We start from the raw sequence: 12,639 nt of genomic DNA on the forward strand, positions 1-12,639 counted from the left end.
CGACTTTAACCACCACAGCATCAGCCCCAGACCATACATATTTTGTCTTCATTTCTCCCTTAGAGGAACAGCCCTGCACTTTCGGTGCCTGCACAGGCGCTCAGCAGGTCTGGGGCAGGGCCCAGGACGCACGGTTCCCAATAAGCCCCTCAGGTGCTTCTCCTGGAGGTGGGGGGTGGTCTTCAGCCTGTGCTTGCTTGTGGACTTTGCCTGATCACTGTCCCTTGGGTCAGGGCTCAGTGGGACAGGACACTGAGAGCTGCAAACAGAGAAGGTACTTCCCTGGGACTCTGAGCCCAGACAAGGGTGGCGGGGTGCTTGGCCTGTGGAGTTTCCCTTATCACAGATCCTGTGTGAAGGACCCACATCTCAGCCACCGGGTTACTCACACAAGCCCCTAGCACTTTCTGGCCAAATCCTACTCTCTTCCCAAGCTTCCCTCAGGAAGTTCCAGGAGGCTAGAATTTCCCCAGAATAGGTTCCTGGGGCCAGTAGGATCTTTATCCCTGACTCAGAAGAGACACATAAAGGAGAAATTAGATCTTGCTCATAATGTGCAAATTTTGCCATTAAACATTTGTGGTTTCGCAGGGAATGTTCCTTTCGGTTATACGGCGGCCGTGGGATTGTTTTTCCTGTGTGTTCAGTAAAAACATTTGCATCATCTCAACGGTCTGTTCCCTCCCACGACAGACATTGAGCAAAGCGAAGAAGCTCCGGCGCATTTTCTTCCAGTAATTAAGAACCTGTGAAGTCTGTCAATTTGGAAAACTTTCTGGATTCCCATCGAAGGTCTCATCACACATTCATTTCAACTGGAAGCAGATGCTTGCTCGGAAGACAGAGTTGACATTTGGAGAGAATTTCAGAAATTCCACCCACAGAAATAAACGGATTTGGCGAGCCATTTGGCAGCAGTAAAATTTCCCATTAACCACAGTGTGAACTTGGAGCACTGCTCCGCCCTCTTAATTACAATCCCTTTGTCAGGGGGTTCTGTTGCTGCTGGATCCACAGACGATGCCTCCCACCAATGAAAACAATTATGATTTTCTCTGCACACACTTCACCAGCTCTTCTTAAAAAACTGGAGCGTGAGAGTCAAACTGTAAACATCTGACCAAGGTGATCTTTCGAGGGGACCCATTTTTTCCTATGGCTCTTCTAGGTCTTACACAGAAAGAGAGAACTAGATTGTATTATGTGTAGCGTGGGTTCAAGTTCACTGAGAATAACTCTGAGACACGCAATGGAAGGCCAACACTCATGTACTGGGCTTCACGTTAATTCTTCTGTTTGACTTCTTGCAGGAGCCATACACATGTTGAACAACGGCAAGTGTTTTTTTTTTTTTTTTTTCCCCAGGTCAAAACCATTCTCATTAGAGGTCAAATTCAGAGAGCAGATCACAGCCCCCAACCTGCCACACTGCCTCCAGCTGGAAACTGAAGAACAGAAAGAGGGAAGCTGAGAGCCGTGCAGGCGCAGGAGGACAGAAACGGAGACACAGCCCACATCAAGGCCTCTGCCAGGGGCTGCCCAGAGCAGGTCCCCAGGGAACATCAGTCTCGAGTCCCCTCCTGCAACTGCACCTTGGAAGGCCCTCGGTGCCTGGGTGGTCAGCTCGATGCGGTCACTGCTCTGCAGCTGCAGGATGCCTGCCCTAGCAGTTCTTCTTAAGTGTGCACGGAGGTGGGCTGGGGACTGGGGCCAGGCCAGCATCACTTCAAAGAGCACCTAAGTATTGATAACGTGTCCTCTGGGGACTTGAAGGAAAGCATAAAAGCAATGCTCTCGGGTTGGCACCTGGGCGAGGCAGCAGCTAAGGACATCCTGGTTTAGCTAAGATTCATTTCCTCCCCAGGGAAAGGCCCCTTCGACAACCTGGGTAATGCACGGCCCGTATCGCAGGGCGGGTAGATGCCTCAGCTCTGAGCCTCCACGTGCAAGTCTGGGAAGTGTGCGTGTGACTCTGCCTCTGCAGGTCCGGGTAACACGGGCAGAGGCTTCCCAGAGTATCCGGCCATAGGAGGACACATCAAACGCCAGCTCCACTGGGTCCTGCTTTCTCTCCAGCCACAGGCCCACTGCTTTCTCCATGAAGGCAGAGCTGCCACAGGTCAAGCACTGCCTTTGGACAGAGAAACAACTTCCTAGTTCTCAGCTGGTCTCCCACTCACCCCTCAGTTCGGAGACAAGAAATCTCGAGTCATCATCGAAAGACAAAGCCACGAATTCTAGCAGCTAGGGAGGACCCTGGAGTAACTTGGTCCAGTATCTTTCATTCAAGAGAAGGGAAATGAGTCTCAGGCAGAACACTGCACACCCAGGGGCAGGAGGGGAGAACGCACTGTGAACTTCTGATTCATTATGGGTTCTAGACAGAGAGCCTGAGCTTCGCTTTCCAAGCAGGAAATCACGCACCCAGGCCAAGTGTACTTAATCGTGGCTGAAGATGATCCGTCTGTGCCGGGTGCTGGGTCCTAGGTTAGCGTAATGAGCTGCTCCACTCAGAATCCACGAAGGAAGAAGTCACGGATCTGGTTCCCACATTCGACAAGAGCAAGCGGAGGCACTGCAGGATGAATCGTGTCCCCAAGGTCACACACCAGTGCACGGTGGAGCCGAGACTCAAGCTCACCCAGCTCTCCCTGTGTGGAGTCCCTAGGAGAGCACACGGGATGGCAGATGCCACAGCAAGCGACAGACAGAGGTCTCCTCCCAGCGTCCAGCCATGGCCTCTCCTAGCCAGACTCCCTAACAAGAGGGACCATGCCTGTCCCCACGCTGTGCCGACTTGGGCATCACCTGTCCAACGCCAGTTGCTTCCCTTAGCCTGGAAGGCAGAGGGTCCACAATGCCACTGTGTGTGAAGGCACCAGGCTGGGTCCAGTCCCAGGGAGGCGAAAGCCTGAGGGAGACCGGCAGCCCTGGTAAGGAGCCTGGGAAAAGACAAGGAGCCCTGGAGATGAGCCTCGCCTCCCCAAAGTGCTTCCTGGGACACACCCGGGAGGCCACAGGGAGGGCTGGGTCAGTGGTGACACAGAACGTGCACAGTCCACTTTCTGCCCTCCCTGCTGCTCTTTCTGGCCCACAGAGAGTTTCTTCCCCTCCACTGTGGAAAGCCCTTGATCATCTCTAACAACCTACATACAACATTGCGCTGCTGCGCTCGGGCCATGCTGGCCTACTCTGATCTAGGAGCTCAGTGCCCTGCAGTAAGACAATATGCACAGAAAGGAACTTCCAACGGTTACTCGCATTTCTCTCACTCTTTTAACTGAATCATCCCTTCTTGAACCTCTACCCTGAGTCATTCCACTTGATTCGCCAGCCCAGAAGGTCAAGGGGACGAGCAGGCAAAGCAATCCAGGAAGGAAGAGGAGACGGTGGGAAAATGATTTTCAGGACAGAGAGCCTAAGCTCTCGGGCTTGATCATGCTCTGCCGAAAATAATTATCTATTTTATTTTATTTTATTTTATTTTAATTTTATTTTATGACAGGCAGAGTTAGACAGTGAGAGAGAGACAGAGGTCTTCCTTTGCCGTTGGTTCACCCCCCAAATGGCCGCTATGGCCGGCGTGCTACAGCGATTGGAAGCCAGGAGCCAGGTGCCTCTCCTGGTCTCCCATGCGGGTGCAGGGCCCAAGCACTTGGGCCATCCTCCACTGCACTCCTGGGCCACAGCAGAGAGCTGGCCTGGAAGAGGGGCAACCAGGACAGAATCCGGCACCCCAACCGGGACTAGAACCCAGGGTGCTGGCGCCGCAGGCGGAGGATTCGCCGTGAGCCACAGCGCTGGCCAGAAATATTTGTGCAAGCAAAGAAAATGATGACATTCCAATTCCTTCAAGAGAAGGTAAACACAGCCAGGGTTCCTCAGCCCCTGCTCTCGCCCACAGGGCTTCCAGCCAAGTGAACGCTGTCTTCTGGCCTCAGCAGGGTTCCCCGCAGCTGTCACAGCGAGAGGACAAATGGGGAACGGGTCCTTTCCTTGCAAAGCACACTATGGGTTTCAGCCAACTTCAAGCTCAGCTCATCAGTGGTCACAGCAGGAACGAGAGCAGTTGCAGTGCGGCAGGGCCACTCCAAAAAATTCATAACAATTAGCAATCTGTTTACAAGCAGCCAGCGCTCCCCGCTTTGGGGAGAGGCGAACATTCTCATTTCCAAGATAATTCAGCCATGAATAGCGACCATGAGAATGAAACTGAACTTCAAATGAACTGCAGGAGTTCTTCCTTTTCTAATTCTATTTACTTATTATTATTTATCTGAAATGCAGGCTGTCTCTCAAAGATCCACCCCGCCTAACTCATCTAATTCTTAAGGATGTAATTGGAGAATGGCCGATTAGGAAAATAGATAAAAAGGTTTCTTATGAGGCAGGATGGGCAAGATGATGGAAATAAAATAAAATAAGTTGAGAAATCCTGATCCAGGCATCCAAGTTGATGTCACGTGTGTGACTGAAATAGATTAGGTAAACCAGAGACTGGGTTATAGACCATGAACATGGAAGTCGGACAGGACAGAGACCCTAACAATAGTCAACAGCAGGTATGCCAAGTTCAAGCTCATAAATAAAGACAACTGGCCATCAAGTGTAGCTGGGAGGTGGGGCCACAGCCACACCCCTTTTCCAAGGTCAGGTGGAGTGGGACGGGGCCAGGGGAGAATTGTGGGTGGAACTAAGAGGTGAAGATCAGAGAGGACATTTCAGAGGTCAGGTGGCAGAGAGCGGAAAGGCCTCTGGGACTCAGAAGCCAGTGGCACAGCCAGGTTGGTGCCTGGCCCAGGGCAGAGCCGTGGAGGGGAGGATGCAGAGGATGAGGTCACCCACTCCGCTGTTGCATTCATGAAAGACGTTAGCTCAGGTTGGGGAGCACTGGAAAGTCATTCCTCTGGTGCTCATGGGCCTGGAGTCGATGGAAGGCCAGGCAAGAAATTCTGGGATGGGAGCTGGTGTGATGTGATGCTGGACCAGGCTGCAAAAGGGCTGGGAGAGACCTGGGCGCAGGCTTCTGGGGCAGCAGGCGGAGCTGCTGTGGGGACACTCACATCCAGCACTGGAGCACCGGAGTATCCATCCTGGCTTCCCCCGACTCCAGCTTCCCGCTAATGCACACTCTTGGAAGCGGCTGGTAATGGCTCAGGTGCTTTGCTCCTTGCCACTCAATGTGGGAGGCCCAGATTGAATTCTGGCTCCGGCTTTGGTCTAGCCTACTCTTGGCTGCTGCAGGTGTTTTGGGGGAATAAACCAGCAGTGAAGGCTCACTGTCTCTCTGCTTTTCAAAGAAGGAATGAAGCGATGAAGAAAGGAAGGTAGGAAGAAAGTGAGAAAGTACAAGGGAGCAGGCAAGTAGGCTGGGAGAGGTAGAGCTGAAGACAGAGGTGTGCGTGGAAAACACGGGGGCGGGGCCTGCACTGGGGCATAGTGGTAAAGCCGCCGCCTGCAGTGCCCGCATCCCATATGGGCACCGGTTCAAGTCCCAGCTACTCCACCTCTGATCCAGCTCTCTGTTATGGCCTGGGAAAGCAGTGGGAGATGGCCCAAGTCCTCGGGCCCCTGAACCCACGTGGGAGATCCAGAAGAAGCTCCCAGCTCCTGGTTTCAAATGGCCCCAGCTCTGGCCATTGCAGGCATTTGGGGAGTGAACCAGCAGATGAAAGACCTTTCTCTTTCTGCCTCTCTGTAACTCTGGCTTTCAAATAAACAAAAACATAAAAAAGAAAAAAAAGAAGAAAAAAAAAGGAAGGAAGGAATAAGAAAGAAAAGAAAAGAAAAGAAAGAAAAGAAAAGAAAAGAAAAGAAAAGAAAAGAAAAGAAAAGAAAAGAAAAGAAAAGAAAAGAAAAGAAAAGAAAAGAAAAGAAGGGGAGGTGCTCTGGGCTGGGCCTGGATGTGGCATGTCTCAGGGGAACCTGGCCACCGAGAAGTCGCCACGAGGAAGGGGTGGCTGGCACTGTGTGCTCCTGGGGTTCCGGTTAAAAAGCAGAGAGGACGGCACTTTCTTTGAATATATAAGCTTTCTTTCTTTCTTTCTTTCTTTTTTTTTTGACAGGCAGAGTGCACAGTGAGAGAGAGGGACAGAGAGAAAGGTCTTTCTTTGCCGTTGGTTCACCCTCCAATGGCTGCTGCAGCTGGTGCGCTGCAGCTGACGCGCTGCGGCCGGTGCACCATGCTGATCTGAAGCCAGAAGCCAGGTGCTTCTCCTGGTCTCCCATGGGGTGCAGGGCCCAGACACTTGGGCCATCCTCCACTGCACTCCCTGGCCACAGCAGAGAGCTGGCCTGGAAGAGGGGCAACCGGGACAGAATTCGGCGCCCCAACCGGGACTAGAACCCAGGGTGCTGGCGCTGCAAGGCGGAGGATTAGCCTAGTGAGCCGTGGTGCCGGCCCATGTATAAGCTTTCTTTTTACAAAGTAAAGATTATGTGGCTAGTGCCAACACTGTAAGAAAACATATCCCTAGTGCTAACATTTATTTTAAAGATAAGAGATACCCTTCTTCCTGTACCCTACTATTCTTTAGAAATTCAATTTTCTAGAAGATCCAAATAAAGAAAATCAAACGTGTGCTGTATCGAATTCATCTTCCATGCGGTTCAACTACTGCCCATCGTATTACACGTTCCTCAGAGTGTCTGATTGTGAGATTTACTGTGACGTGCATACAACACCTCCATTCTGTTATGCACAGGGAGGGCCGCTCTGGCAATGAGGGAGGCACGGCACGATTCGTGACGGGGTTCTTTTCATATTTCATTTCCGTAACAAACACCAGCAACTATGTGATCCAGGCATTTGCCATGAAACAGCTCCCCGTATCCTGAATTTCAATATTCTATTATATCCTCTTGAGCCGTGAGGGACTCCTGCTCTAGTCATCCATAAAAACTTTATGCTAATCTTGCATATTTTCAACCTTTCTTTTCTGACATTTTAGGTTGCAAGCAAAGCCAATGATAATTAATATAAATTAAGAATGCTGGCATGGAAAGCTGTCCCTTATCAACCTCTCACACTGCCCCCATGCTGCACGGAATCAGAATGGCTTAGCTTCAAAGCCCAGCAAAACGGTGATGAAAGGGGCCAAGCAGATTTGCATGGCGCTCAGAGAAGTCTGCTGTTGCAAACAGGGCTCAAGCTGTCTGACAAGGCCCTCCACGAATTCCAATGAGCTACTGGGAGGCTCCCACTGGGTCCCATCTCACACAGAGCCACCAGCAGGGACGAAGAGGCTTACTCCTCCCAAAGTCAAGGCTGTTGGTGAGCACCTCTGTTGTCCCCTCTATCACCCACTAACCCCATGTGAGCACATGAACTACGGCTTGTCTGAGATGCCCCATGGGTAAAATACATACTGGATTTCAAGCATTCAGTACAAAAAAAGAATGCAAGGCATCCCACTAGAATCTTAATTTTTACTTATTAAATTTTAAAATTAGGTTTAATAATACTTGATAAAAACAATAATTTGGATAAACCAGGGTTTAATAAAGTACTACTAAAATTCATGCAGTTTTCCTGTATTAAAATACAGCTCCTCAGGGCAGATATGTGGCACAGTGGCTGAGACCCTGCTGGGGACACAGACATCCCACATAACATGAAGTACCTGGGTTTAAGTTTTGACTCCATTCCCAAAACCAATCTCCGGCTAATGCATACTCAGGGAAGCAGCAGATGACGGCTCAACTACTGGGTCCCTGCCAGCCACCTGGAGACCTGGATGGAGTTCCTGGCTCCAGGCTTTGGCCCGGCCCTGGCTGTTGTGGACATCTGGGGAGTGAAACAGTGAGTGAGAGGTTTCTCTCTCTCTCTTTGCCTTTCAGATAAAATAAATAACAAACTTTATATATGTCTACCTGAAAATCTGAAACTACAAGCACTGTTCTCATTACCTACTGTCGCCTGTAATCTCGTTTTGCAATGGGCCTCAGGAGGTAGCTGAGTGTGGAGCTGGAAGTCAGGGGGATCAGGCAGGCAGAAGTGGCTTCCACTCTCACGTCTTCCACGTGCTCACGCAGGGCCCCACGCACACTGCTCGCCTTCTCCCAACCTTACTGCCCTTACTTACAGGACAGGAAGAATGAGAGTACTTTCCTCTCTGGAAGATCAAATTGAAAACTGTGCATATCTGAAGACACCACTTGGGTTCTGAGAATTATAATTAAATTTTGCATTACAAAAGAGGGCAGAATTTTAACCAGTTATCACAGTAACTCAAAAGCTAACTCAGCGGAAAAACAGCACACCTATCTTGAGACCAAGATGAACCAAATTTATAAAATTCTGAGCCTCTTCGTGTTTTTCACCTACTGCTGCTGGCTCAAGAGGACAGGGAAGCTTCAAAGAGTTCATGGAAAATGGAATTAAAAGCTAAGTTTAGGGGCTGGCACTGAGGCAAGGTGGGGTAAAGCCGTCACCTGCGTGCCCGTTAACCATATGGGTACTGGTTAGAGTCCCGGCTGCTCCACTTCCGATCCAGCTCTCTGCTGTGGCCTGGGAAAGCAGTAGAAGATGGCCCTGGTCCTCGGGCCCCTGCACCATGGGAGACCTGGAAGAGGCTCCTGTTGTAGCCACCTGGGAAGTGAACCAGCAGACAGAAGACCTCTCTCTCTCTCTGCCTCTGCCCCTCTGTAACTCAACCTTTCAAATAAATAAAAATGTCTTAAGAAAAAAATAAGTGCCCAGTTTTGTAATAATACATACTTTCTATATACTTCCTGAAGACTCCTTAGGTGTGAATTTCAACATTTTTTCCTGCCCAGGTGATGGCTGAAGTATTGGGTCCCTGCCAGCCACCTAGAAACCGGGATGGCATTCCTGTCTCTGGGCTTCAGCCTGGCCCAGGTCTGGCTGTGTGGGCATTCAGGGAGTGAGCCAGCAGATAGAAGGTCCCTCTGTGTCTCTGTGCCTTTCAAATATATAAACAAATAAACATGTCTAAATATATTTATTAATCTACTGGAGTCTAAGCTGGACTTGTGTTAAGATACAGTCACTGAGCCAATACTGTGGCTTAGTGGGTAAAGCCGCAGCCTGTGATAATGTCATCCCGTAAGGGTACCAGTTTGAATCCCCGCTGCTCCATTTCTGATCCAGCTCCCTGCTGATACGCCTGGGAGAGCAGTGGAAGTAAGCCCAAATGCTCGGTCCCGTGCACCCACGTTGGAAACCACAGAAGCTACAGCCTGGCACAGCTCCAACCATCGCAGCCATCTGGGAAGTGAACCCGCAGATGGAAGACCTTGCTGTCTCTCTTTCTTTAACTCTGCCTCTCAACCAATTCTTTAAAAAACAAAGGCACAGCCACTTGGCTCCACTGGGCTGCAGACTGCTGGGGACAACCTGCACTCGGTACCTCCCTCTCGGGATCTCAGTGGTTCTCCTCCCCTAGTCACTAAAGACTCCGTAAGAGGGTGTCAGGAAACGGGCGCTCAGAAACCTTAGAGTCTCCTGCAAATGTAAAGCCAGACTGCTGCTTCGGATCACTTCACCACAGAGAGGGAGAGAGAACATCTCCTGCTGGTTGCCCAATAATCCTTTGCTGTGAAAACAGCCACTGCCAAGCTCCAAGCCACACTTCCTTGTGCTTTCAATGTACATGGACTGAACAGAGTTGTTCACAGCGGCAAGACAGGAGCTGTGAGTGGAAGGTTAGGCTAACCATCAGTGCTCAGGTCTGGGCAGGAGGACTCTCGGCCTACACTCTCACATTCAGCACAGGGTCATGACCGCCACCGTGTGACACACGGCACCGCAAACACGAAAGGTCACTTTGTGACTTCCATATTTGCATGGTAGTCAGCATCTTTGGATAAAACATTCAGCTGTAACGTCTCTGAAACCAGTACTACTATACGATCCAGGGACTCAGAACGACACTGACAGGAGGTTGTCTAGGCACCAAGTCATTCGGGTCTGGGCAGGACAGATATGAGGGTATTTGGAAAAGCTCAAGAAAAATTTCTGGTGCAAACATTTGTTGAACCCCATGCATATGGAAAGCCTTAAAATACATTGATGGTAATTATGAAAAAACTAGCACGGATTTTAATTTCTTATACAAAAATAAATTCATCTTTTAATACCACTTTCTATGAACTTTCAAAGTCAGCTTGTACAAGTACTGATGATTTGAAAACACAGTCTTTAGAACTTCACACAAAAAAAGTGCTTCCAAATGTCGCAGTCAATAAAAACATCGCATCCACCCACATCTAGCTGTGCACAATAACTAGAAGCCATTTTCCTCACAACTTTTGATTTGCTATAATTTTTCTTAAAGATGTATTTATTTATTTAAAAGGCAGAGTTACAGAGAGGCAGAGGCAGAGAGAGAGAGTCTTCATCTACTTGTTCACTTCCCAAATAGCTGCAATGGCTGGAGCTGAGCCGAAGCAAAGCCAGGATCCAGGAGCTTCCTCCTGGTCTCCCATGTGTGTGCAGGAGCCCAAGGACTCAGGCCATCTTCCACTTAGCAGAGAGCTGGATGGGAAGTGGAGAAGCTGGGACTTGAACCTGCACCCATATAGGATTCCGGCACTACAGGCGGTGGCTTTACCCACTACGCCACATCTACTATTATTTTTAAGAGGAATTTCCTGGTAGTATAGTGTTTTCTCAGCTACAACTGTGCACTTTTTTGTTCTCAACTGGTTTTCCTTGTTCCAATGTCTATCAGATTTTCAGATTTTAACCATCCATGCTATCTAATTTGAAACACTATTTATTTCGTTTGTGTTGATTCATACCTGGTTTCTTTCCCTTTCATTGTACTTTTTTGCTACTTATTTACTTATTTTAGTGAAGTGTTCCTTGATTTTGTGTTCTGCCATGTGGATAAAGTCAGTCTTAAACAGAAAACTTCAGGTGCAGCTGTTGTGCAGCGGGCTAAACTGCCACTTGGGATACCTGCAACCCTTATTCAAGCCCCTACTAAGAGTCTTGGCTACTTCACATATCTGATACAGTCTCATGCTAAGGTGCCCGGGAGGACACAGGTGATGGCTTAAGGACTTGGGTTCCTACCACCCACACTAGAGACACAGACTGAGTTCCCGGCTCCTGGCTTTGTCCTAGCCCAGCCTGTTTTGAGTATTTGAGGAATAGACCAGGACATGAAAAACATCACTGTTTCTTCTCTCCCCCTCTCTGTCACTCTGCCTTCAAAATAATTTTTTAAAGACATAAAACTTCAGACTAGGGTGACACCTGTCACTCTGCATGATGGGTTGCTCTGTGCACAAGAGATTAAAAACAAATATGCATTAACAACCACATTAATAAGGAGGACCAATATCTAAGTGAACACATGAAACACAGGAGAGAACAGGGAGCTGAGGAAGAAGCATCCTGCAGAGTTAGCGAGGCTGCGAAATAACCCAGTTAGGGCAAGGAGCAAAGAACACAGTGAACCAACACCCCAGTACCCAGTGTGCTCTCCAGAAGGTGAGATGAAAGCCCATTCTCTAAGTGTATGAACTGCCAGCATTCAGACAAACACAGCTAAGTGTTTCATTACTCACTGATGCCACTCACTTTGACGTCTTAAATTTCCACCTCTAGCGCTTTTAAAATATGGAAGCTACATTCCATAACCGCCGCCACTGTTAGGACTGTCACTGCCCAGACCCATGGCGGCACAAATGGAAGACACAAGTGCCCCTGCACATTTGCCTTCAGTGGCACTGGCCAGAGTCTGGACCGCCGTCAGGGCAGGAAGCCGCTGCACAACAATGATTATGGCTGCGAGTGGCTGCACCTGCACAGGCACCACTCGATCCACGGCCACCTGCAGGCAGCCTCACCTTCTCTCTTACAGAAAACATCCTCTGAGTATGTACTACGTTACATGGGGAATCTCTGACCTAAAAACCGATGCTGCGCCATGCCGTATCCCAGTGTCCCCCCTTAATGAGAGCATAGATGCGCATGGCCGTACAGCAACAGCTGCCACTTGCGGATCCCAAGTTTACCTGGCCCTGGGACCGTTCCCCAGTCACCCTCCCGTACAATCTATGTCCATCACCCAGAAGCTGGGATCCAGAAAGGCACTCCAGGACAGACTCCTTTGCACCACTGAGGGAGATGCTTCCCTGGGACGAGAACCGCATTCTCCCCAAGTCTGCAAATCCTAACCGCTCGGCTCCAGGGAGGGGAACGGCACCTCGCCGAGGCGAGCGCGGAGGACAGGGCTTCTGGAGGACAGACCGAGACGCGGTGCTTACTTTAGCAGGTTGCCCAGGTTGAACAGGGCCCGGTTGTGCTGGGGGTGCAGCTGCAGAGCCCTCTGATAGTACATCTGCGCCTCCGCCGTGTCCCTCGTCAGGGTCCCGAGGTTGTTCAGGGCACTCGCGTGGCGTGGATACAACCTGGAGAGTGAGAAAGACCAAGCCATCACGGTTCATCACCTCCCGGGCTGGGCACAGTCTGCCAGTTCTGCCTCTGCCCCACCACCAGCCCCTGGTTATGCTCCCGCTAAAGCGAAACCAACGCTGAACTCTTTCTTAATGATCCGTCTGGGTCAAACATTAACAGCCAACCATTTTTGCAGCTGACGTGTATCAGTGTGGCAGGAAAGCACACACTTGGCGCCTACTGGTACAAACAATCCCGAAACAGTATAA

General features: G+C 49.9%; 1 protein-coding gene across 3 annotated transcripts in view; it reads right to left on the reverse strand.

Annotated features, from left to right (window-relative positions):
* Positions 1-12,639, reverse strand: part of TMTC1 (transmembrane O-mannosyltransferase targeting cadherins 1) — a 256,056-nt gene that overhangs the window by 38,969 nt on the left and 204,448 nt on the right. For all 3 annotated transcript variants that reach the window (XR_016213670.1, XM_070049600.2, XM_070049599.2), the window contains one exon: positions 12,241-12,384. Coding sequence is in view for 2 of the 3 variants with exons in the window: in XM_070049600.2 (XP_069905701.2) it covers positions 12,241-12,384 (144 nt within the window). In the remaining variant the exon portion in view is untranslated. The remainder of the gene's footprint in view (positions 1-12,240; positions 12,385-12,639) is intronic.

Source organism: Oryctolagus cuniculus, chromosome 9 (genome assembly GCF_051225735.1).
Source record: "Oryctolagus cuniculus isolate XC-2025 breed Fujian yellow rabbit chromosome 9, ASM5122573v1, whole genome shotgun sequence".
In the NCBI taxonomy this organism is placed as follows: domain Eukaryota; kingdom Metazoa; phylum Chordata; class Mammalia; order Lagomorpha; family Leporidae; genus Oryctolagus; species Oryctolagus cuniculus.